Genomic DNA, 26,906 nt, shown 5'->3' with positions numbered 1-26,906 from the left:
ATGCAACAACAAATAAAGTTGTCTGACTTGAATATTTGGGATTTGTTCACTGCACATATTGATATCTAGCAAGCCAAACATTAAGAACATGAAGCAGTGTTTATTGATGAATGATCCTTGCTAAATTACCCATAAAAAGTTTGCTATATTTTTAATGTATGAATGTATGTATCATAGATCAGTTCAAAATAAAAGAATTCTCTGAGCTTCATTTCTCAAACATTTAACAAAAATTTGTTTTATCCTCTTTTTACGTAGTCTTTGAGTTACTCTTGGGGAGCGCCACAGCAGATCATGAGTCTCCATCTCTCCCTGTCCTCTGCATCTTCTTATGTCACACCAACAACCTGCATGTCCTCCCTCACCACATATATAAACATCTTCTTTGGCTTTCCGCTTCTCTCCCTGCTAGCTCCATCCTCAACATCCTCCTCTCGATATGTCCTGCACCACCCTCGCATAGTTCTCTGCTACTCCAAACATCTTTATTCATTACCACAGCTCATCTGTTGGCCCCTTTTATAGGCTTTTTCTAACCCATCACACACAGACTCACTCACTGACAAAATATGAACAAAAGCTAAAGATGTAGTTCCATAACTCTGAGCACACTGTGACTAGTTGTGTCAAGAATGATTGTATTCTGGTCTATAAACATTTATAGTTACTTCATGTATAACAGCTTGTGGTTGTATGAGTTTATAATAACACAATATTGATTTCATGTCATCTTTTGGATGATTTTTGACTATCAAGTTTTTATCAAAATTTTTGTCTTTTTAAACTCTTCCAATTTAAGTTTCTTTTGACTTTTGGCACTATAAAAATCAGATTGTTCATTTTGTTGAATTGAGTTCTCTCAAGCAATAATGTATTATAATAAAGTGCTCACATTTCTTAAATGACATTTTATTCCTTTGTATAATATTTTCAGGTTCACTGTAAAATAGGTATCATTGTATTGTGCTCTTCTTCCCATTGATATACAACATGAACAGCTAATTTCATAATACCAGTTGTTAATGAGCAGATTTGGTGGTGGTGTGCTGTACAAATATTTTTTTTTTTTTTGCCTAACTTTGAAGCTGTTCAAATATTTTGGGTATATTTGTATAAGACTCATGAAGAAGAAGGGCCTTTATTGTCATTGTACATATAATGAAATTTGTCCTCTGCATTTAACCCATTCTAATTATATTTGGACAATTATAGTTGGGCACAATCCAACCGCCAGGAGCAGTGAGCAGCCACAGCCCATGGCCCGGGTGCCAACTCCAGATGAAGATACACTGCTTTGGTCAGGGGCAGAGAAGGAGCAGACCCTAAATAAGCATGTTTTTGATTGTGGGAGGAAACTACCGTCAAAATCACACTTTAGTCTTTATTTTCGCTTTTTCTTTCTTTTTTCAATCTTGAACAGAATTTGCTTGTAATTTGTCTGGAGGAATTGTAGACATAAGCACATCTGGCAATCTGAATGTTTTTGAGATTTCTTCCACAGCCACACTCTGAAGTTTGCTGAGGATTGTGTCAGAGTTTCCAGTGTCCATAGGAGGAGGTGTGTCATATCAGAGGACACTCTAAATATAAAACAGAGGAGTCGTAATGCACGGCCTGTACAAGGAGCTGAGATCGTGGGCTGTGATGTGCATGAGTGGACAAGGAGGCGTTTGTTTGAGGAATCTGTAATAATGTGGCACAGTATTTGAGGTCTTTTGACCCTCAACCCGTTGATAAAGGAATCAAGGCACTTTGTTCTTCCAAACCTGCACATTGTCCCACTGCAATTATGGCAGAAGACTGTTCAGTCTTGACAGATCCCTCTACTTTGCTTTCACAGATGTGTTTTGGCTCCAACACTCCAGTGCTTGCATGGAATGCTTTGTCATGATAAATATCACACCATTCATTTACTGATTCAATTAGAAGTCTCACTTTCATAAGTCTTAATTTATCCCTTTTTAATTAACCTCTGTTTTTTTTTTTTTCTTCACATCAGGTTTTCTATTCTGAGATTTTCTGTAAGAGCAAATTCATAGAATGGAAATGCTTTTTCTCTCAATTTGGTCAGTCAACTTGGTCAAGAAATTATTGAATAATCTTACTTTCACCCTGGCTGGCGTGGCTGTTTCATTTTATTTATATTATTTGATATTTCATGGAGAAGCACTCCATAAAAGCAGCCCCGCAGGTGTATTAAGAGCAGTCTTTATTATTAATTAATATGACATGAGTGTGTGAAGCTCTTACTTGCACCCCTGATTATTTCCCATCTTTAACTTCATAATGAAATTAAGGATCAGACTAGTATCTCATGTCGTGGCAGACATAGTGTGTTTATTTTTTTGTATTGGAGTGCTGTGGCTGTGCACATCATTTGGTTTCTCTCTTAGACATAGTGTGTTTGACAAACTGGTGTATTTTCTATCTGGACAGGAACAAACATTCATTCAAGTCTATTATATAAATTGTCTGATCCTCTTCTGTATTTGTTTTGACAAATACTGGCTATACAAATATGGGACTGAGCTTGAATAAATATAACAGCATGGAATATGCAGATTTATCCTGGAACTCTCTTAAAAACATTGATCATGCCCACATTGATTTCTATTGATATCTAGTTGTTAAACGCTAACCAAGATGGCAGCGCTCTGGCAACAGCCAGCAAATGAGTGGATCGCCCGGTCCTCCATCTAGTTAGTAAATAGAAATCGATGGTATGGTACTATACTTTTCTCCCCTTTTAAATAAATTTTAAAAACAGATCGGGTTTCGAACTCAACTTTATCTAAAGTCTTGGTCTTTTAGTGAAGCTTAGGCTAGTGACCAACAAACACCTTATTGTTTCTGTGGTTTTTCTTGTTGCTTAATGCTGACAAATTATACCCTTTTGTAGTCTTTCTGATGCTTGATTCTGTTTCTCTCTAGCTCTGCGGTGCCGCTCCATCCAGAAGTGGGAGTCTGTGTCTTCATCTGCAAGCCTCCTGTCCTGGACACCAGCATGGACTTCCAAAATTTCCTGTATTTGTATTATCAAGTGTGTTGGTTGCATAGCCCAAGCAGAGGGTCGCCCCCTTTGAGTCTGGTCTGCTTGAGGTTTCTTCCTCAAATCATCAGAGGGAGTTTTTCATTACCACTGTCATCTGTGTGCTTGCTCTAGGGCTTGGTAAGGTTAGACATTACCTGTGTGAAGCGCCTTGAGGCAGTTTTGTTGTAATTTGGCACTATATAAATTAAATTCCTGAGGGCGCTGCTGTAGAAGCAATGATGGGTGCAACTTCTAGTGAGACACCAGAAGTAGCAGTGAGCCATAGTCTGCTAGCGTTTTTTGTTTCCCCGTACCAGTGTTGTAGACCGAATGCCCTAAAAAAAAAAAAAAAAAATTGGTCCGCCTTGTTTCACTGCACATGCGTCATTTCGGACCACAGCAGCACATTTGATAGGTAGTCTCTTCACCCAAAGCAATCAAATGGAATAATGGCATTATTAACCATCAGATGATAAAGGTAAAACCTCTTAAATCATTCTAATGTCAGTTTTAAGCAGAAACTCTGGGAAATTCCGTGATGCTTATAATGACTGACGCGCAGTGAAGGCATCAGCTAGCAGCTCGTTCAGCCAGGGCGCTCTGATTCGTCATCTGTCTTTTATGATGAAATAATGCTGAATTCATGTGGAAATGATTGTTGTGAAAAAGCTTTAGATATCTGTTGTTAAGATAGATGATGACTGGAGTGCAGTTTTAAGCATACCTAAATGAGGTATTAATCTGTGAACCGCGGCTAATGACGCATACGCAGTGAAGCAAGGCGGACCAATTTTTAGGGGGGAGCGTTCTGTCTGCGACACCGGTTTATTTTCTAAATGTTGATCAGCTCCAGTAGGATTTAAAAATGTCTGTGCAACTCAGGAACATGTTGCACTGTTTGCATTTTTACTAACAACCAGACAAAGTTGAACCTGTGGCTACAACAGCAGTGTTTTGAACATGGTACAGCTTCCGCCGCCTACCGACGGATGAGGAACCCAGAAGGATGTGGCTGAAAATCGCAACTTGCAAAGACCACCTAAAATGTTTGACGTGTGCTCTTTTCATTTTGTTGACAAAAAGCCCACGGAGGAACACCTGCACCCTACTTTCTGGTTGGGATATGACAGACCACCGGAAAAGAGACGCAGAGTGCTAAAGAGGACCGGCAGCAGTGTCTCCACAACAACAGGTATGATTTCACGTGTGTGGAGGACACAGCACTGTAGTATTACTCATTAGCAACATGTAATAACTTTCTGAAAAGTTAAACTATAACATGTGTTTGGACTGCTGGTCAGTATGAAGCAAAAAATGCCATAATTTCAGTACAGACAGACATAAAATCTCCAATGATGCAGTATTTTAATATTAATCTGAATTTATTATTGTAGCTGTTATTATGTACCAGGTTTTCTCTTAGTTTCTGGAGCACAGAGGTGATGCTGTTACCAGTGGGAAGTACTGTGGTTGATGGAAGATTAATGGTGTGACGAGGGTGTAATAAAAGTGTTGTAATGAAAACCCTAATGCATCACTTCTTGATGATCATGTCCTGTATTGTTGCCCTCAGATGAACAAGATGAGATGAATCAGGGTGAGAAGCTGTGTGCAGCAGCTAAGTCAACTCGTGATGCCCAAACACAGTGGTCAGACCCAGCAATGGATGATCACCGATATTCAAAAGAGCCCCTCATCACGTGTGAAAGGCATCTACTACCACCAGAACTGTCACACCCTGTAGCTGACAGTATAGTAGAGAGTGATGCAGACTCCCTTCTGTATACAGAGATTCCACTCACAGAATTTCAAACACTTGTGGCCTGCCTACAACCATTTTCTCCAGCTTCACCATCAATGCCAGTTGTGGACCAAATTCTGATGACTTTGATGAAACTAAGACAAAACTTTGTCATGGCTGATTTAGCACGCCGATTCAAGGTATCACAAGGTCTGGTCAGCAAGACAGTGGGGATGTGGGTCGACATTATGTGTGAACACATGAAGGATTTCACTGTGTGGTTGCCTCGTGAAACAATCAAAGCAACATTGCCAAAAGCTTTTAAAGACCACTTTGCTAATACAACCTGTGTAATTGACTGCACAGAGACAGTTTTACAAAAAACAAAAAACCTGGATTCATACAGTCACTATTATGCAAATAACACTGTTAAGTATTTAGTATCTGTTTCTCCCTCTGGAATGATCATGTTTATTTCTGACGCTTATGGTGGAAAATGCAGTGATAGGTACATAACACAGAACTCTGGTTTTCTGGACTACTTACGTGCTGGAGATGAGGTGATGGGTGACCGTGGGTTCACGGTGAAGGACTTGCTGGAGGAGCATAGGGTGAACCTCATCATTCCAGCATTCACACTCAAAGGGTGCCAGCTGACAAACGGGGTCACACGTACATGCCTCATTGCTCATGCTCGCATTCACGTTAAGCGGGCAATAAGGCGTCTTAAGCTCTACAAGATTCTCTCACAAACCGTGCCAATCAACTTGGTCCCTAATATTGATATGATTCTCAAGATTTGTGCAGGTTTAGTGAATTTAAGAGCTGAGCTAATTTCAAGAAAACAGAAGACATTTAATGTTATGCACATACCTACACATATGTTGATACATTCAGAGATATGTACGTATTAAATATTACTGAACGTTCAGAAAACTGAACTCCAGCTCTATTTTATTTTTAACATATCTTTTCATAGACATTTGTTAGAATACTTAACTACGACTCAGAAACGTCACTCCAACTTGTGTATATTTTCTGATTTCTTGTATGCTATAATATATGGATGCAATCTTTTATATTTAGTATTTTTTTGTTTGGAAATATTTTAAAGATGTATTGAAAACACAGTTTTCCTAGTAAAAAATAAAACAACTGTCAATGTCTAATTACATCCTTCCTTATATTTGGATGTCTGTAACACACACCTGCTTACTGTATTTTCAAAAGATTTAGATATGGGAGCAGAGCACAACCTTCTTTGCAAAAAATTCATCCACTAATCTAGGAAGTGTATGTGATAAGTAGAAATTCTGGAGGTGTTTCATATGTATGTCTGTAAAGTCATTATCAAATGAAATATCCAACTCCAAGTGCTTAGTAGGTGTCCAGATAACCAGCTTGCAGGTCTGCAGCTGCAGATACATCATTGTCAGCTGGATCTGCAGGTACTGTAGTACCCACGTGGCCTATTGGGAAGAATGACATATCTCCTATCTTCTAAGAATCTGATTTCACCAGTTGGCTGATTTGGAAACTATGTAACTGAGGTGCTGTACTTCAGTGGACACTTGATCTCTAGGAGATGTGTTGAGTCCAGAATTCCATCTGGGCTTGCTCCAAACCAGGGATGGTCAGGACTTACCACCAGACCTCTCCGTTCCACAATGTGCCCTTGATCCTCCATGGGCTGTATGGCTTTCTCGACATTTTCATTACCATATTTTGTGGCAGTAATGCCAGTGAAGGTGGGGTGCAAGTGTTCATTGAAGGATTTCTGTGGGTTTTTAGTGCTCCGTTTAAGTGCATTTTGCTGTGCTCAGTCATTTGCAGCTTCCTTGCATCATGCCATAGTTGTGATGCACTCTGTACTTGCGTCTCCTCACTCAACTTCACCTGAGTCAGGCTTAGTTTAACATAGATTTCATTAAAAATTGAGACATTTCCTGTAAGTCAGCATTGTGCTGTGCTCTGTATGGGGCATCTGTTGATTGCACTGGTTCTGAGAACACTCTATTTAAAACTAATCTGTAACGCTGTTGAAGGGGGGCCAAATTCTTCATAATCCTTGAAAAGTTTGGGGGATGTCACACTTGGAGCTGCTGTTGATGCTGATGAGCCTTCGTGACTTGTGCTTTATGATGTTTAAAATGAATGTGCTTCACCCTTTTCAGCTCAGCATTCTTTCTTGTACCTGCATTCCACTTTCTCTTTACATCAGTGCATAATGTCCGTCTTTCCCTGAGTGCATTCTCAACTGGAAATGAAAATAATAAATAATAAGCAAAACATAATTTTTTATATTAAGCATCATACATCATTAAATGCTATGAAATTTATTATTAAAACTACCTGTATAATCAACATTTACCTTTCAAAGGATGGCAGCAGTGTGGCTGCAGGATCTGTCTTGACCTGTGATGCATGAACACACTGCTCTTTGTATTTCACCTAATGTTGAAACTAAAACCCAGGCTCAGTGATGAGGGACTTTAAGGTTTTGGCTGGGTTCTACGTCTGCCTTAAGGTAAATAAGATCATGTCCCATGACCTCTTTTAACAGAAAGGGACTTACCTTATTGCTGTGCAGGTACTGATACACCTCAGAGCTTTTCAGATTAGTCATTGCCTCCCCATCCAAAGCAACGGAGTTCAGAAAGTAGCTCAAAATGCAACAAACTTATCTTAGGCCACTTCTTCATGTCGTTCACCCACCCCTCCATAGGCAACGGAATAGTTATATAGCTGGTGTTCCCACATGGTTCGTGTCTCTAAGACTCGAAGAAAGCCTGCACACTTAGTATGTAAAGAAACGCAGGTTCTGCTTCGTTCCGGAATGTCACCCATAATTTGCACAAGGCCTCATGGGGAAAGGAATATGGTGGGTAGTTGTCTCTGAAAACTGCTTCTTGCTAATGAATTAAAGTTGTTTCAACTCACAGAAAGGAAGAATAATAATTATCAATTATACTAGTCAATGACCTCTCACGACTTTCAGGGGTCAAGCCTGAAATGCCTACACATCTGAAAATAAACTTCATGCCATATACTAACACTCCTGAAAATTTGGTGCTTTTATCACAAAATGTGCGATTAGCGCTACACTACAGGTATTGTGATAGGAAATAGAACCCTAGGTCTACATATTGGTGATGCAAAACATGTCCACTGAGCAACACACAGAAGGAAAAAGCGTAAGAAAGCAACAAAACCACATAGCAAGCTATTTTTTTAAGTTTCTTTTCGTGGTGTCGAACAGGTCCAATTTTTTTCACAAGTCCCCTACAGTTTTTTTTTGAAGGTCAAAATCGGAAGTGATGAAATTTACAACTTCCTAAGATGGCGCTCGTCTGTGGAACAGTTTTGATGCTAGAAACGATTTGTCAAAAATTAACCTGATATTCTGCTGAGCTGAAGCACTATAATTTCACTGTGTGTCTGCGTAAACCTAGACCCGGATTAAATATTAACTTCAAGACATTTACTTCGTTTTTCTTCTGCTTTTCTGTAGTTCTGAAAGCTAGCGGAGTTAGCTTAGCCTGCTAACGGGGCCTTTTGTGTGTAGAAACAGTTTGTGTCATTGTGTGAAAAATGTCTAAAGTCCAAATTCTGAGAGCGTTACTGAAGCAGCGACTACCTGCAGATGATGAAGAAGAGATATTTGAGCTGTTTGAAAGAACAACAGCAGAATACGAGGAGAAACTTTGTGGTTTAAAAGAGGAGAACGAACGACAAAGAAAACTACTGGTTGCTGTTTTTAACTGACAACAAAAGAGGTTAGACTTTTTTTTTTCTTTTTTTTTTTTTTTTTTGCACATAGTAGTGTAACAAATCGTGCTTGTTTTATCCATGAATAATGGCAAACTATTTTATAGTTTAGATTTGTATTTTTAACGGTAGATGTAAAACATGCTCAACTTTGAACTCACCAGCAGAGATGATGTTGGGCTTTGATTTCATGTTGAGAGTTGCCATTAGTAGGTAAAGACACACAAAGTGGTTCGGGCCAATGACTGATATCTGAGATTGTATCTTCAAAAATCAAGGGCAATAAATTATTCTAAATTATTATTCTGTAATACTCGGATGAGGTGGATTCATTGATTATTTATTTCATCTGCAGTTATTCGGCTTCATGGTGGAACATTGATTCATTCATTTTCTATACCCACTTACAACAATCAAGGGTCACAGAGGGGCTGGAGCTTATGCCAATAAGCCATCAAGCCAGTACATAGCATGGGTGCTATGTACTGGATGTGTTGTTGTGTAGCAGACCCTGTCCAAGGAAAATTTCTCCTTACGGAGACAAATAAAGACACTTTGACTTTGACATCTCTCAGTTACGGGTGTGCATGCCTGGGAGAGCCTATAGCACTTCGGGGTCAATGGTCACGGGACCCAAGCACCGGTTTGTTGCAGGTATAAACAATATGGCTGGAGTTTGCATGCCTGCTTTCTTCTTCACTACTGTCACAATTACCAGTCTTTTTGCTCAATCTCATGTGGCCAAGTGCCACTTGTCCCTCTAAGCTGATGCCGACCACACAGGACCCCATACCTAGTTAATCTTGTTCGTTATCAGAATTAAACAGATAAAAAGCTCCGCCAACTAAGAACAGTGAAAATAAACACTGACAGGAGCCAGTGGTAGCAAAAAATCAATGATCAATCTGTTCATCCTTTCCGTGTCCATGTGAGGTTTCCTGTGTTGCATTATAATGGATACATCCACCAGACTCACAGAGGAAATGATGTAATGCAGATTATATTTTCTTTGGAGGTTATAATCGCTTCGTTATTACATCTGATTCTTTGTTATAGACACTGAGAGTTGTCACCGTATTCCTTTGTTCTGGTTTGCTCAGTAAAGTCCTAAAAACAAAAAAACATTTCGGATCCCGTAGGACACGCCGTTAAAGTGGATATGACACTTAAAGACAACATAGTCTTATTACATGTAACAAAGGTTATATAATTCGGTCAACCTAAGCGTTTTGGGAAAATGGATGCGATTCTACCGTTATATATAACCTTTGAACATCCCACCACTGAAAAATGTGCACGCCCCGTGACCAGCTTCCCGCTGAGCACCAAGCCTAAAATACGTCACTCCGTGTAGACCGCATCGGCTTGCGCGCCTGGCAGCCGTTGTTTACACTTTTTTTAGCGGCAGAAACTTTGATTAAACACAGCTCTCAGGGACTTGTTTGTCGATATGCCTGACCAGTGTGTCGCAGCATATTGCACAAACACAAGGGCGAAAGGTTTTAGCCTTTTCAAGTCCAGGCAGATTGATCGAAAGCCGCGGTGTTGTGTGATGCACGAAATGTCAGGCTGCCGCTCGCTCCGCTCGCACACACGCATTTGCTCCCGACAGCAGACACTTTCCTCTACCGTCTCCATGTTCTCACACCGCTCACAGGAACACATGAAATGTCAACCCCAAATAATATGTTCACAATAATCTTGAAATGGTCAAGGAAGTTACGTAGTAAACACGGTGGCGGCATGTTCACTGTTGTTTTTGGCGATCTTTTTCGAAACTTTTGCCGTTTATTTTCTATTCTTTCGTGAAAATAACGTAACTAAACAGATGAATACACTATCACGGCTCCTGAACAATAACAAAGGCAGTAAACAGATGCTCGAATCGAAAATGCTATACAGTGGTCCCTCGCTATAACGCGGTTCACCTTTTGCGGCCTTGCAGTTTTGCGGATTTTTTTTTTTTTAGTGCAATTTTGCATGCTTTTTTGTTTTAACAGAGCATTGTGTTCTGCGTCCTTATCAGGCGGGCCTGTCGCGGCACCGGTCGGCATCACCGCGATTGCTCTCACTGCCTCTGATGCCTCCGGGCCACTCACACCGCCCTCCTGTCTGCTGTGTGGAGCTGCGCCAAATCTGACGTATAAAGTGTGTAGTGAGGGGTTTACAGCCTTAAAACATCTATAATAATTGCAAAAAATAGCGCTGACTACTTCGCGGATTTCACTTATCGCAGGTTATTTTTAGAACATAACTCCCGCGATAAATGAGGGACCACTGTAATTAGTGTTATAAACAGCAGCAACAAAAATCAAAGCCTACTTTACCATTCCATATTCTGCAACCTTTCAAAATCCATTGGAATTGGCACGTCTCTTGCCTCTGCTTCGGCTCCGCCATAAACACCATCGGCATTATTTTGCTGCCAGAATGCTCCTGGTTTGAATGTTCGTCCGAAAGATACGGCTCCAATCTGTAGGGTCTAATCACTACTGCGACATCCTCAGGATCCAAGTCAGAAATAATCCACACTTGAAGAGGAATCAGAAAAGTTCTTGATCTCGTCTTGTCCATGCTGACATCCATCTGTTCCTCTTCTTAATCTAACAGACAAAGACGGGACTCTACACGCTGTGACATCACGGCATCACGTGACCGCTGATGGAACACTACCAGCGTGCTTTCCAAGAAACACACTTTTGAGAAACTGAACAAACTTTATTTCCCAGTGATAATAATTAAAACCACTTTCAACTTACTATACTGTATGTATATTTTGATATTTATATCAGTTTTACCTCATTTTTTAGGTGTCATATCCACTTTAAAAGCTCAGAGATCCAACTACGAGCTTTTTAACTGCGGCAACTTTAAGATATGCTATTGGATCTGGATTTACCGCAGCTGCTGCCAACAGACAGACACAAAATACATCTCATATAAGCCAACAGAGCATGAATCAGCTGGCTGTGTACTAGTTTTATTAATCTAAAATCACTGGAGAAACGTGTGTGTGTGTGTGTGTGTGTGTGTGTGTATATATATATATATATATATATATATATATATATATATATATATATATATATATATATATATCAACCTGAATTAAAGAATAAATGTCACTTTTAATATCCTGGACCTCATTTGTGGCATAAAATATGGTCATTTACTCACCGATATAACTGGTATCATTAGTTGCCCATGGTTCAGAGAACGTATTCAGGTTCAAATCTGGCTCGGAAGATTTTTCTTCTTCTACTAAGGTGAATTAGAACTTTTTGTGGTACACACCACCAACTACTGTACAGGAGGGACCTCGCAGTTAATATATGTCACCAATTTCAAAATACAGTTTGCTCTTTTCAACCAGACGTGTGGTGCAGTGACATGTCAATCATCTGGGGTGGCACCTGGGGTGTTCTTCCAGATTTCAGGGGAGTCCAGTGCCATCCTGGCCTCCCCTCTAGCTCTGCCCATGCCAGGAAGTGTTCAACATTTGACAATTCCCGTTTCACTGTGAACTCAAAATTTGGCACGTCCTGTTTCAGTCTCAACTTGCCACTGAATTCCTGTGAGATCCCACGAGATCTCCTCAGTTGTCAGTTCAGGAAGTGTTCAACAGTTAACATTTCCTGTTTCACTGTGGACTCAAAATTTAACTCTTCCTTTTTAGGACGCAGTATACCAGCTTTGTGCCACTGCGCGTCGCTTTGCTCATATTATTGCTTGTATGTAAAGAAGAAAAAATATTCAAAAGTGGACCTTTAGTCTGGTGAGACGGGGTGTTCAACTCAACTCTCTTGGAATGTGACTATACTGTCTCTATAAACAGGCATTATAGTGGTGAAGATGATGAAGAAAAGCTTATATTTTGTGGAAATCATTGTCTGGCTAGAAAATTAGGTCATATCATACCCATCGTCCAGCAGAAACAGTCTTGGTGCATATTTGAACCGGTATGAAATAAACTTTTACTGTGGCAGCACTGAGCACTGCCTGTTACAGCTTCAGGCTTATCAGAGAGATTGACACTCATTGACAGTCTGTGTGAATAAAATAGGCTTGTTGCATATTGAAAGCATGTTAAATTGCACTTAAAAAGCACACCGTGGCTCTGTTATGAAGCAAAAGCAGTCACCACTGTTGGGTCCCTTGGCACCAAGATTCTAAAGTGAAGCAGGGGGAACACATTTGCACTTATTTGATGATTCAGGCTGAATCCTTTTTTATTTAATCAGTACTGATCAATCCAAAAATGCCTTGATTTGGTCGATTCTGTTCAGATGTGATCAGATAGGAATATCCCGACAGATGATGATTATTATTGTTAATATTAATTACTGTGTTTATTTTTGATAGATGTACAGCAGCTGCTGGTAAAAGAAGCAGAGGTTGTCCCTCAGCAACAGTGCACCTCTAATGTGGACCAGAAAAGGCCAGAACTCCATCACATTAAAAATGAAGAGAAGGAACTGTGGACCTATGAAGAAAGAGAGCATCTTCAAGTGCCGAAGGTTAATTCCTCCATGCATGCAAACGATGATATGAAGCCTCAGTCCTCCTCATATTGCCATCAGCTCAAAAGTGAGGAGAACATGGAGGCTGAGCCTCTTACGAGTAGCTCAGCTGAACAGATGAAAACTGAAGATGGTAAAGAGGACTGGGGAAGAGCAGAACCAGTTGGCAATTTGGAAAGTTATTTACAGTCACATAGTGATGCTGTGGTTTCGCACTCTGCTAGACCTGAAAGTGATGTTAATTGGGAGGAATCCAAGGAACCTAAATCAAGTTTAAACTCCCCAAAAAATGAGATACTCCCTGTTTGTGATAACAGATGTAATGCTGGTCTTAAAACATTTAACCCAGAGTCTGATCAAAGGATTGTTCACAAGAGGAATCTGATGAGACACAATGGAATTCATACAGGAGAGAAACTATGTCACTGTTCTGAGTGCAGTGAAACATTTAACCGAGACAGCAATCTGAAGACCGATATGATGGTTAATATGGGAAAGAAAATGTTCAAATGTTCGAAATGTGGAAAAGCATTTAGCCATAAGGGTCATTTGAAGAGGCATATGACCACCCATAGAAAGACTTCATTTAAGTGTCCTGAGTGTGGGAAAACTTACAGAATCAACCATCTGAAAACCCACATGCTAATTCATACAGGAGACAGACCCTTTAGCTGTTCTGAGTGTGAAAAAACATTTTACAATTCAAGTAATTTGAAAGCTCATCTCAGGATTCATACAGGTAAAAGACGCTTTCACTGCTCTGAGTGTGAACAAACATTTAACAGAAACAGCAATCTGAAAATTCATATGCTAAATCATACAGGAGAAAGACCGTTTGGCTGTTCTGAGTGTGGAAAAACATTTAACACAAAAGGACGTTTGAAAGCCCACATGCTGATTCATACAGGAGAAAGACCGTTTAATTGTTCTGAGTGTGGAAAAACGTTTAACAAAAAATGTAGTCTGAAAACCCATATGCTAAGTCATACAGGAGAAAGACCCTTTCGCTGTTCTGAGTGTGGAAAAACTTTTAATCAAAACAGTCTTTTGAAAATTCATATGCTAATTCATACAGGAGAAAGACCATTTACCTGTTCTGAATGTGGGAAAAAATTTAACAGAAATGACTATCTGAAAACCCATATGACATTTCATAAAGGATACAGACCATTTTATTGTTCTGAATGTGGAAAAGCATTTGTCCTGAACAGTCACTTGAAAAGACATATGAACACCCACACAGGGTCTGGGACCCATTGAACGCTGTAAAAAATAAAAAATAAAAAAAAATTTGGTGCCATTTTATGACCTCTTGCGGGGTGTGCATGCTCAGCTTGAACAAGGATCAGTTATTCATAAAAAATCCAAAGATTATCATATTGGTTACTCAATTAATTGATTAATGCAGCTGAATTGAATTAAATATTTGGCATTTGTTTTCTGCATGTGTTGTATTAAGCAAGCAAAGCAGAAAAGAAAGAAAATCTTTTCAAAGTACCTTTATTGAATGATCCTTACTAAATGACACCAAAAACATTTTTTTTTCTCCATAATTTTTATTATTAGTCAAAAGCGGGTACTTAATATAGTCCAACAAGATCTGATAAAGTTCATAAGGGATCAAATTAAGTGAACCCTGTTGGGTTCATCATCCACAACAAACAGGTTATCTTTATGTATAACAATGTATCCCCACTCATATGAAGATAACATACAAAATACATTGACCTAACCAACATCTCTCCTATGCACTCACTCATATTTGTGCAAACACCCACACTTGAACGCAAACAAGACAAAAGCAAGACTGAATGAAATATAACAAAATAAAATGCATATTGTTTCCTCATGTTGAGATGAAGGTTGGATGTTTTGATAGATCTTGTAGAATTTATTGATCACACAAAAAACTTGATTTACATTTTAATGTATGTACATTTATGACCAGTTCTATATACATACATTTAAAAAAAAAATAGTTCAACTTATATATAAAAGTCTGTGGGTTACAGAGCTTTCTCTTATTGTGCCCCTGTTCTGTGGAATGATCTCCCTCCATCAATAAAACGGTCAGATTCTGTAGAGACTTGCAAGTCCAGACTTAAGGCGCACTTATTTTCCCTTTCGTATGGCTAGCATACTGGCATAGTGTGTTACTGTGCTTTATAATCTTTTAATTCATTTTATTAGGAAACGGAGTGTGCTATGGCCTCAACTTTATTTAGATTCTGGGTCTTTTGCTGAGGCTTGGGGCTGGTGGCTGGCGATCACCTTGGTATTTCTTTTGTTTTTCTTGTTGCTTAATGCTAACAAATTGTATTGTATTGTATTTGTTATCTTTCTGATGCCTGATTCTTTTTTCTGATGCCTGATTTTTTTTATTTGTGTGAAGCGCCTTAAGGTGACTTTGTTGTGATTTGGTGCTATATAAATAAATGAAATGAAAAATAAAATATACAGGGTGGGCCAATAAAATGTTACCACTTTTTGGTCATACACAAGTTTTTTAAATGAGAACTTATTTGAAAAATTTATTTACAGACTTGTAACAGAAGCATCAAATTAACATTTGATGCCAAAGATTTCCCACTTTGTCTCTTGTTTTCTGCACGCAGGGGTGGTGGCCAAGTGGTTAATGCGCTTGATTTCAGTGCAGAAGGTTCTGGGTTCAAATCCCACCCCTGCCACATTTCTCCATGTAATGTGGAGTTGCGTCAGGAAGGGCATCCGGCGTAAAACCTGTGCAGATCCACCTTGGATTTGCTGTGGCAACCCCGAGTGCAAACAAGGGAGCAGCCGAAGGGACTTACTCTCTTGTTTTCTGCACAGTTCAATAATCGATGACATGTTCAATCCACGCTCCTCTTCTTTGGATTACAGCTGCAACACGCACATTGAAGTTTGTGATGACGTTGCCACACATCTCAAGAAGAATTCTCAGAATTTCTTTTTCATCCAAATTATCTTCAGGTTGAAGATAATTTGCAAATCATTGTATTCTGTTTTTATTTACATTTCACAACGCCCCAACTTCAGTGGAATTGGGGTTGTGTGTGTATATATATATATATATGTATATATATATATTCAACAAAAATATAAACGCAACACTTTTGGTTTTGCTCCCATTTTGTATGAGATGAACTCAAAGATCTAAAACTTTTTCCACATACACAATATCACCATTTCCCTCAAATATTGTTCACAAACCAGTCGAAATCTGTGATAGTGAGCACTTCTCCTTTGCTGAGATAATCCATCCCATCTCACAGGTGTGCCATATCAAGATGCTGATTAGACACCATGATTAGTGCACAGGTGTGCCTTAGACTGCCCACAATAAAAGGCCACTCTGAAAGGTGCAGTTTTGTTTTATTGGGGGGGGATACCAGTCAGTATCTGGTGTGACCACCATTTGCCTCATGCAGTGCAACACATCTCCTTCGCATCATCCGTGAAGAGAACACCTCACCAACGTGCCAAACGGCAGCGAATGTGAGCATTTGCCCACTCAAATCGGTTACGACGACGAACTGGAGTCAGGTCGAGACCCCGATGAGGACGGCGAGCATGCAGATGAGCTTCCCTGAGACGGTTTCTGACAGTTTGTGCAGAAATTCTTTGGTTATGCAAACCGATTGTTCCAGCAGCTGTCCGAGTGGCTGGTCTCAGACGATCTTGGAGGTGAACATGCTGGATGTGGAGGTCCTGGGCTGGTGTGGTTACACGTGGTCTGCGGTTGTGAGGCTGGTTGGATGTAGTGCCAAATTCTCTGAAACGCCTTTGGAGACGGCTTATGGTAGAGAAATGAACATTCAATACACGAGCAACAGCTCTGGTTGACATTCCTGCTGTCAGCATGCCAATTGCACGCTCCCTCAAATCTTGCGACATCTGTGGCATTGTGCTGTGTGATAAAACTGCATCTTTCAGAGTGGCCTTTTATTGTGGGCAGTCTAAGGCACACCTGTGCACTAATCATGGTGTCTAATCAGCATCTTGATATGGCACACCTGTGAGGTGGGATGGATTATCTCAGCAAAGGAGAAGTGCTCACTATCACAGATTTAGACTGGTTTGTGAACAATATTTGAGAGAAATGGTGATATTGTATATGTGGAAAAAGTTTTAGATCTTTGAGTTCATCGCATACAAAATGGGAGCAAAACCAAAAGTGTTGCGTTTATATTTTTGTTGAGTGTATATATATATAACAGGGGTGGTGGCCAAGTGGTTAATGCGCTTGGTTTCAGTTCAGAAGGTCAGGAAGGGCATCCGGCGTAAAACATGTGCCAATTCAACATGCAGATCCACCTTGGAGTTGCTGTGGCGACCCCAAGTGCAAACAAGGGAGCAGCCAAAGGGACTTACTTTATATATATATGCATGCTTGTATCAAGACATTTTGTTTATAGTTCTTTGGTTGTATGAATTTATGTTGTTTACCTTTTGGTTGGCCCATATGTAGTACCGTGTCACAACAGTGGATTCAGTACACACCCACATTGGGAGTTAGCACAAATTTTATGGCTGATGCCCTTCCTGATGCATCTCCAGTTTTATACCGAGAAATCTACACGGTCTCTGGTCTTCTGAAGAGGTCTCCCATCTGAGTACTAAACAAGACCTACTCTGCTTAGCTTCTGAAATCACACAGGATCAAGCATGCACAGTGCAGAGCAGCTGCATTTGTAGGTAATTATAAACAAGGATATTGACTTCATGAAGTCTTTTTGGATGATTTTGTGACATAACATTTTTTTTTTTCTTTAATTTTTGTCTTTTGAGACTCTTGATTTCTATTTAATGGTAGTTTAAAATGCCATTATAGAAATCTGGTTTTGTGTTCAGCATGTGGACAACTGTGCTCTATGCTGTATGAATGTATTATTTTTGACACACCAGTAAAGCTCTCACGTTCATAAATATGGCTCTCTTTTTAACCCTACTATAATACTGTTGTCAGCTTCACTGGAAAATTGGTAACATTGTGTTATGGTGCCCTTAATGATAACATGATGAACACTATGAATGTGAGGTCCTGAATGGCAACCACCCAGACACACAAACAGTCCATCTCAGTTGTCAAGCACATTTCAACTCCACAATATACACTGCTGAAAAAAAATGAAAGGAACACTTTGAAAAGACATTAGTTGTCAATAGAAAAAAAACATGCTGGATGTCTTTCCTGATATTGACTGGATAATGCGTTGGGAACAAAAGGATGCCACATTGTTTGATGGAAATGAAAATTGTCAACCTACAGAGTAGTGATGGGATGAACAACACTGGTGCGTCAACACTGCCGAGCACACAAGAGTGAAACCCCGTATTGCTTTAAGAAAAAAATCACGTGTCCCCAGTCTGGAATAATTTTGATCTTTTGACGCCAAATAAGATAAATCTTTTTCTCCTTCGGCATTGTTTACTATTATTTTTCCAATTAGATATGTTTGTACTCCTTTACAATACTGGAAGAATAACCAGAAAACATATACACACCTTTATCAACTCGCACTGAAATTTTTATGCTCACCATCTTCATCTGTACCCTGTGAAAGAGTTTTTTCTAAGGCAGGGGAACTGGTGTGTAAGAGGAGAAATCTCCTTCAGAAACCTTTGTTCCTCAATAAAAATGCATAAATGAATCTATTTTCAGTCTTTTATTTCATATGCTTTAACACTTAAGTTAACAAATTTCCATACACAAGTTACAAATTTTAACTCTGAATTTTATTACAGACAAATTTGCTATATTTTACAAACCAAATCAGTTTAGCATTTACACAAACAAGGTTTTAAGCACATTTGAAACTCTTCTCATGAACAGCTTAACTCGACACACAAACTGAGCACATGAAATTATGCAATGATGAGATCATATTTTAAATAGAGGACTGGCGATTAACCATTTCACAGGCTGATGTTGCGTTTGCAGCACGTTAGCTTTTCCATCTTATTTACCTGCAATGATTTTATAACTACTGCAGGTGTCACTATTGAGCGACCAACTCAGTGTCAACACAGTGCCGACACAGTTTGTGTAGTGTCAATACACTCCTTGAGGTATCATCATCCCATCACTACTACAGAGGGCTGAATTCAAAGACACCCTGAAAATCAAAGTAAAAAAATGATGCAGTAGGCATGTCTATTTTGCCAAAAATTTCGTTGCAGCAACTCAAAATAGTCCTGAGTAGTTTGTATGGCCCCTTCGTGCTTGTATGCATGCCTGACAATGTCGGGCATGCTCCTAATTTTAATTTAACCTTTATTTAACCAAGGTAGTCCTGTTGAGAAGGAGATAAGAGAGGAAAGCAGATAAATTTATATGACTCCCTCTGGATGATGCAGGTTATTTGCGCGTGTGTGTGTGTGTGTGTGTGTGTGTATATATATATATATATATATATATATATATATATATATATATATATATATATATATATATTCTATTTCTACCTCATTTCTTATGTCTTGGTACTGTTACAAGTATTATTATCATTGCTTATCCTTGTACACGCTGTTTGATGAACATATTCGTCTACTTGCACCCACCTTGTGTGTTTTCTTAAGACCTGACGTAACGTGAATTTCTCCTCTGTGAGATCAGTAAAGTTTATCTTCTTATTTCTCCAACCAAGGCCAGTACCATTTACTGCTGGATGGACTGGGACACTTGTGACTGGAAATCCAAGTCAGGCCTGAATATTGGTGTCCCAGCTCCTTATTCCACTCAGCTTCATGCAACATGGACATGCAACAAACATAAAAGTTGGGGGAAAAAAAAAAAAACTGAAGCAAAAGAAGTGGCAAAGAGGAAGCCACTTTGTGAACAAGCCTCCCGTAGTTTTATTTTGAAGGTCAATGGAAAGTTGTGAAGGTTACGACTTCCTGAGATGACGCGTGTTGTGAAGCTTTGACGGCAGACTCCTTTTTTTTTTTAAGCGAAAGCTGACCTGATATCCACCTGAACTGAAGTTCCGTGTGTGTCTGCTTCAACATTAAATGCAGGATATTCATATGTTTTTCTTCTTTCCGGTTAGCTTCCACAGTTATTGGAGTTAGCTTAGCCTGCTAGCTGGGCATTTTGTATGTAACATGTCGAAAGTCCTAATTCTGAGAGCGTTACTGAAGCAGCGACTACCTGCAGATGATGAAGAAGAGATATTTGAGCTGTTTGAAAGAACGATAGCGGAACACGAAGAGGAAATTCGTGGTTTAAAAGAGGAGAACGAGACATTAAGAAAACTACTGCATCCGGTTTTTAACGCTGATGACAAAACAGGTTTGGGTTTTTTTTATGTTTGTTTTTTGCACATGGTAATGAGTCAAACCTTGCACAGTTATCCATGAATAATGCAAAGTATTTTAGAATTAAGATGTTTAGAACAACAGAAATAAAAGCTGGTCAAAGTCCCCCTTTAGAGTATCCCAGAATCCTTTGCGTGCTGGGGAGGGAGCTTGATAATGGCTCAGCTTAAAGTAGACCTGCAGTGAAATAAATGCAGTCAGATCTTTGGACCAAAAAATGACTTATATTTACACATAACATCCTTCTGAATGTAGTAAAGTAAATCTGCAAGCCCAGATCTGTCATTCAACAGAGAAATCTTCATTTAAAAATGAGAAATTTACAGCTAAAATTTAGCCCTCCGCAAAACTGTCAGCACATCCGGGACGCTGCCGAGACGTCAGGGAAAAGACCCTATACCAGCATGCATTGCACGCACCAACTGTAATTTGTGGAATTACGTCAGTTTGCATCTGCACCTTTTTCTTGTCTTATACGGAAGGATCTACTTTTTAAAACTTCATATTGTCTTGCGGTACGCTTGGTGAGTACACATTTCTTTTATTTGTGCTTGAAAATTATTTTGGGGGACTTTTTCATACGCCCGTTTGATTGAGTGGTGTCGCAAAAATCTACTGTCTTTCGCCTCCGGTGTTACTGTCGCAAGGTACGGAGGCGGGACCCGCAAAGAATTCAAGTCATTAAAAAGATATAAACCTCTCTCAGCGTCCACGGAGCTCTGTGGCTCCAATTACCGAGACGTGCGGCGCTGCGGATTTTGCCACACGAATTCTGTCCTTGCGAGCAACAGGTGTCACCAGCCGCTTCGCATTAAAACAGCGAGTGTAGTCTCTGGACTTGTGCCAAGTTGGCTGCATCTCCATTCAGTAGACAGAGCCATGTCTGCGGCTGCACAGCAGACACGGGGGTGTGAGTGGCCCGCGGCGGCATTTAACGAGCACATGCACTCGGTAAGCGCATCGGAGGCAGAGAGAGAGGCGTCGAGGAAGAACGGCATCCGCTGTTGATGTCGCCGCTGATCTGAGCATGCAGAGCTGTATCTCACATTCATTGCCGCTTACTTGTGGATGTTGAAACTAGGATGTGTATAACCGTAACATTACTAACAGATAAAATCAATTTCAATGTGGGATCGGACTGAAGGCGGGAGCGCTCCGTCTTGTTCCCGACGTCATGGAAATGATCCGGATGTACAAACTGTTTTCACGGAGGGATAAATTTTAGCTGCAAATTTGTCATTTTTAAACGAAGATTTCTCAGCTGAATTACAAATTTGGGTTTACAGATTTACCTGACTGCATTCACAAGGGTCTTATAAATACATATCAGCTATTTCTTTCTGAAATCTGACCACATTTATTTCAATGCAGGTCTACTTTAATGCTAACTTTAACATTGAAAATGCCATAGACACGCTAATGTATTAGCATCGGTCTTGTTTTTAAGTTATAAAATACATCTATCAACTGTTTCAGAAGACCATAAACAGGTCAGTTTAACATAAAAAGGTAAATATTACTCAGACATATACTCTTTAGGGTTTTAGTAGGGAAAAATTAAGATAAAGTGAAATAAAAGGAACCAACGAAGCAGCAGATCGAAGCACTGCTTCATTGGTTCAAGGTTCAAAGCAAAGCCATGCTGCAGAAACGGTTGATTATACAGATCTGCTGCAGGGTCTGTAATCACTGTAGAGAAATGATCATTTTCCTGACAAACACCCCCAAAAACAGCGGCCACTCTGAGGGACCGATAAGGGAATCGTTAAGCAAAAAGGCTATTGATGTCGATGGATCGAATCATTTCTTAAGGATACCCGAAAAGAACCGGTTCCTGACACGCAACTTTTTTTTGTTTGTTTGTTTTTATAAAACTCACATTAAAGATTCATGATTATCTTAGTTAAACACCTAAATACATATTTTGGTTGAACTCACTTCCATAACGATGCAGTGTTGCAAACAAGTTGCTGCAAGTCTTGTTTACACTGACAACGAAATATTGGCCTCCCCAGCGAGAACGTGATTACACGCAAGATTTGACACTGTAAAGATGTCTATAGTTACGAGTGCGCATGCCTGGGAGAGCCTGTAGCACTTCCAGGTCAACGGTCACGGGACTCAAGCACTGGTTTGCTGCAGGCTTAAACAATTCGGCTGGAGTTTGCATGTCTGCTTTCTTCCTCACTACTGTCACAATTACCCATGTTTTTGCTCAGTCTCGTGTGGTTGAACGCCACTTGGCCCTTTAAGAAGCTGACGCCGACTGCACAGGACCGCATAATTAGCAAGCGTTCCGGAGTCTCGTTCGTTATCGGTAACCAAACAAATCGCTCCACCAACAAAGAAGGGCGAGAATAAACACTGATGGGAGCCGGTGGGAGCAAAAGAGTGATCAATCTATTCATCCTTTCCATGCCTGGGCCGGGTGAGTTTTCCCATTTTGAGTCTCTTCCATCTTCCCGGTACACCGGATGCTGCCCAGCGGGTCATCGGAATAACACCGCTGGATCGCTGGTTCTCATCGCTTATAGTCGGAACTACGACTGTATCTGATTGTCTTCGAACCTCCGACTTTCGTTCCTGATTAATAAAACATTGTTGGTCCAATAATTTCACCTCTAGCCCCTGGCCGTCCCTCTTAATCATGGCCCCAGTTAGGGAAGAAAACCCACAAAATAGAAACAGAGTCTTATTCCATTATTCCTAGCTGGGATATCTAGGTGGCCTGCTTTAAACACTGTAATTTTCAAAGTAAACGCTTCAGACCGCATTATAACGGATACAGTCCACCAGACTCATAGAGGAAATGATGTAATGCAGATTGTATTTTCTTTGGAGGTTTATAATTGCTTCGTTATTACATCTGATTCTTTGTTGTAGATACTGAGAGTTGTCACTGTATTCCTTTGTTCTGTTTTGCTCTAATAAATTCCTAAAAAGCCTGCTTAGGACCACTGCAAGACACTCAGTTAAGAACACCGAGATCCAACTGAGAGCTTTTTAACTGCACCCCTGTGGAAAAAAAATCAAATCAGCCAAATCTTGATTGATGAGAAATGGCAGGTCTTGAAAAAAAGCATAGACTTTGTAGAGAAAAGACAGCGCTCTCTCAGTTCAATTTCAGTGGAGCTTTATTGACAAGGGAAACATATGTTTACATTGTCAAAGCAAGTGTTGGAGCAAAAACTAAAAATTAAGTCCCGAAACGTGCACATTTCCAAAATGCCACAAAACCATAAATAAAAGTATGGGGGAGGGGATGGTCTAGTGGTTAAGTGTTGGGTCTTGAGACCAGAGGATCAAGACCGGAAAATCACTAAGGGCTCTTGGGAAAGGTCCTTAATCCCCTAGCTGCTCCTGTTGTGTAGCGGACGCCTTGTATGGCAGCAGCCTGACATTGGGGTGAATGTGAGGCGTTGATGTGTAAAGCACTTTGATCATCTGATGTAGATGGAAAAGCGCTATATAAATGCAGTCCATTTACTTAATTTACTTATGGTTGAAGTCTGTCTGGGTAAACTGTGGGATCCTTCCTCCCGTTAAAAGTCAGAGAACCAGCATTAGCACTCTGGCTGAAACTGCAGGCACCCCTGCCCCACACACAGCAAAGCCCAGCAGCCAGTCTATCAGCACACATGCAGATGGGTCCTGGATTGGAAAAGTTTCCAGGTTGCATCAGAAAATTCCAATCCGTGAGTTGCGTTGGTATTGGAAGCCAATACCGATATTTGATCAGATTGACCCCATCACTATCCACACCTTTTGAGGATCCTTGTCAAGTTCTGTGACTTACTTTATCTAATTTTCAAGGTCACAGAGGAAAAAACTAGATAAAAGCAGTACTCACAATACAATAACGTTCCATAGCTTGGTTGCAGGCCCACCAAATTTGCACTACTCAAGGACTTCTTAGGTATTGTGTACTGTGTGAGTTCAAGGTCACACAGATATACACAAATGGGAAAATTCAGTACTACCAATAATTTTACACAGGTTAAGTGTAGGGACACAAAATTTCCATTACATAGTTGGGGTTGATAAGGAGTGACATTGACCTAGTTTGCACACACAAACAGGAAACTGCAATCTGCGCAGCAACTTTCCACAGGCTGAGTGCAGGCCCCCAAAATTTGCACCTCTTATTTGCCGCATGGAGGTAACATGTCGCCAGCAGGGTATGACAAAACCCAACTCACCACATAGCAACACCCTGAACCTTATAAGTGCCTTACTGTCTCCTCATCTGCTCTCATCTGCCAGGACCCTTAAACTGTGCCTTATACAGAACACTTTGTCATTGCTTTTGCTGTTGTTGTAATTGTTATTCATATGTGTGCTTGTTTTATGTAGATGTTCAGCAGCAGCTGTTGGTAAGAGAAGCAGAGGTTCCCGCTAAGCAACAAGCATGGACCTCCAGTCTGGACCAAGAGGACCCAGAACTCCATCACTTTAAAAAGAAAGAGGAGGAGCCATGGACCTGTGCGAAACGAGAGCACCGTCTCCTGCTGGAGGTTAATTCCTCCATGCACGCAGTCAATGATGTGAAACCTGAGTCCTCAAATTATGATCAGCTCAAAAGTGAGGAGAACAGGGAGGCTGAACCACTTGCCAGCAGCTCAGGTGAACAGATAAAAACCAAAAATGATGGAGAGGAGTGGGCAGGATCAAAACCAGATGGGAGGATGGTTCAAGACAATTACTTACATCAATGTAGCAATGCCATGATTTCACAGTCTAATGGTCCTGAATGTGATATCAGTGGTGTTGATTTTAAGGAGACCGAAGAAGCTAAATCATGTTTAAACTCCCTGGAAAACAAGATAATCCCTGTTTCTGGGAACAGATGTAATGCTGGTGCTGGTGGTTCTGAGTGTGGTGAAACATTTAACCGAAACAGAAAACTGAAAATGCATATGAGGGCTCATACAGGAAAGAAAAGATTCAAGTGTTCTGAATGTGGGAAAATATTTAGCCAGAAGAGTAATTTGAACAGGCATATGGCCATCCATATGGGAAAGACCTCATTTAGGTGTCCTGAGTGTGGAAAAGCTTTTAACAGAAATGGCAATCTGAAAACACATATGATGCTTCATACAGGAAAGAAAACATTCAAGTGTTCCAAATGTGGGAATGTGTTCAGCCAAAAGTGCAATTTGAAGAGGCATATGGTCATCCATACGAGAAAGACCTCATTTGAGTGTTCTGAGTGTGGGAAAACATTTAACACAAAAGCACATATGCAAACCCATATACTAATTCATACAGGAGAAAAACCCTTTCGTTGTTCTGAGTGTGGAAAAACTTTTAACACAAAATGTAGTCAAAAAACCCATATGCTAACTCATACAGGAGAAAGACCTTTTCATTGTCCTGAGTGTGGAAGAACTTTTAACCAAAACAGTCTTTTGAAAATGCACATGTTAATTCATACAGGCGAAAAAACATTTAGCTGCTCTGAGTGTGGAAAAACATTTAACAGAAATGACTATCTGAAAACCCATATGATGTTTCATAAGGGATACAAACCATATTATTGTTCTGAATGTGGAAAAGCATTTGCCCTGAAGACTCACTTGAAAACCCACATGACCACCCATAAAGTGGGAAAAACTACTTAGCACCATTTTAAGACCCATGTGATGGTGTATCCTCCAGCTTGAATAAGAACAATTTATTAAACCAAAATTAGCTAATTAATACAATACTCATCAAGTGATCTGAATTGAATTTTTGGCTTGTGTTTGCTGCATGTGTTGATGTTAGGCAACTGAAACACTGAGATAAAAAAAAAGAATTTATCTTTGTAAAAAAACTTTTACCAATTAATCCTTACTGAATTACACAGAAAAAGTTATATTTTTAATGTATGTACAAAGATTGTTATAGTCTTCTATTCCAGCTTATCCTATCAACAGTCAACACAACAGATGTTGCATTTCCATCTCACCATGCCCATAACATCTTGTGTCGCACCAACCACCTGCATGTTTTCCTTCATTACATTTATAAACCTCCTCTTTGGTCTCCCTCTTCTCCTCCTGCCTGGTGACTCTACCCTCAGCATCGTCTTTCTATGCTGGGTTTCTCTTCTGTACATGCTCAAACCATCTCAATGTCACCTGTACTTGCAATATTACTATTCCACTGTGCTCCCCCTCATTCACACATGTAATGGTAAATGGACTGCATTTATATAGCGCTTTTTTCACAATTTTCCACATCGGTGGACAATAAATAATTATTCTATTCTATTCTTTTCCATCTCAATGAATACAATTATGCCTCACATTCACCCCGATGTCAGGGTGCTGCCATACAAGGCGCTCACTACACACCGGGAGCAATAGGGGATTAAAGACTTTGCCCAAGGGCCCTTAGTGATTTTCCAGTCAGGCGGGGATTTGAACCCATGATCTTCTGGACTCAAGCCCAACACCTTAACCACTAGACCAGGGGTGGCCAAGTTCGGTCCTCGAGAGCCACATTCCTGACATTCTTAGTTGTCTCCCTGCTCCAACACGAGGTG

The 26,906-nt window shown here is 40.1% G+C and overlaps 3 protein-coding genes and 1 long non-coding RNA gene across 5 annotated transcripts in view; 3 read left to right on the top strand and 1 right to left on the bottom strand.

Moving 5' to 3' along the window:
* Positions 1-5,701, top strand: part of LOC117525943 (gastrula zinc finger protein XlCGF57.1-like) — a 67,770-nt gene extending 62,069 nt beyond the window's left edge. The window contains exons 3-4 of the mRNA XM_034187909.1: positions 4,115-4,223; positions 4,605-5,701. Coding sequence (XP_034043800.1) covers positions 4,115-4,223; positions 4,605-5,686 — 1,191 coding nt within the window. The 3' untranslated portion in view covers positions 5,687-5,701. The remainder of the gene's footprint in view (positions 1-4,114; positions 4,224-4,604) is intronic.
* LOC117525954 (zinc finger protein OZF-like) overlaps positions 1-14,333 on the top strand; it is a 149,576-nt gene extending 135,243 nt beyond the window's left edge. For both annotated transcript variants that reach the window (XM_034187930.1, XM_034187933.1), the window contains exon 2: positions 12,903-14,333. In XM_034187930.1, coding sequence (XP_034043821.1) covers positions 12,903-14,320 — 1,418 coding nt within the window. In that variant the 3' untranslated portion in view covers positions 14,321-14,333. The remainder of the gene's footprint in view (positions 1-12,902) is intronic.
* Positions 8,326-22,322, bottom strand: LOC117525975. Its single transcript, XR_004565174.1, has 3 exons — positions 22,312-22,322; positions 19,400-19,402; positions 8,326-8,533 (listed from the first exon to the last, which is right to left on the bottom strand). It is a non-coding gene; the product is annotated as an uncharacterized LOC117525975 (long non-coding RNA).
* On the top strand, positions 19,983-26,101 carry LOC117525958 (zinc finger protein OZF-like). The gene is made up of 2 exons (XM_034187938.1): positions 19,983-20,351; positions 24,731-26,101. The coding sequence occupies exons 1-2, from the start codon at positions 20,165-20,167 to the stop codon at positions 25,996-25,998; spliced, it is 1,455 nt and encodes a 484-aa protein (XP_034043829.1). The 5' UTR covers positions 19,983-20,164; the 3' UTR covers positions 25,999-26,101.
* Positions 26,102-26,906: the final 805 nt, after the last annotated feature.

This window comes from Thalassophryne amazonica, chromosome 15 (genome assembly GCF_902500255.1).
Source record: "Thalassophryne amazonica chromosome 15, fThaAma1.1, whole genome shotgun sequence".
In the NCBI taxonomy this organism is placed as follows: Eukaryota; Metazoa; Chordata; class Actinopteri; order Batrachoidiformes; family Batrachoididae; genus Thalassophryne; species Thalassophryne amazonica.
The sequence above is the reverse complement of the archived record's forward strand: the minus strand, read 5'-3'. Positions and strand labels throughout refer to the sequence as shown.

What these genes read in the sequence shown, in the direction of transcription:
- LOC117525958 (XM_034187938.1), top strand. Translation starts at nt 20,165, where the DNA reads ATGTCGAAAGTCCTAATTCTGAGAGCGTTACTGAAGCAGCGACTACCT. An exon ending in TAACGCTGATGACAAAACAG is followed by an intron (nt 20,352 to 24,730) that starts GTTTGGGTTTTT and finishes TGTTTTATGTAG; the next exon opens with ATGTTCAGCAGCAGCTGTTG.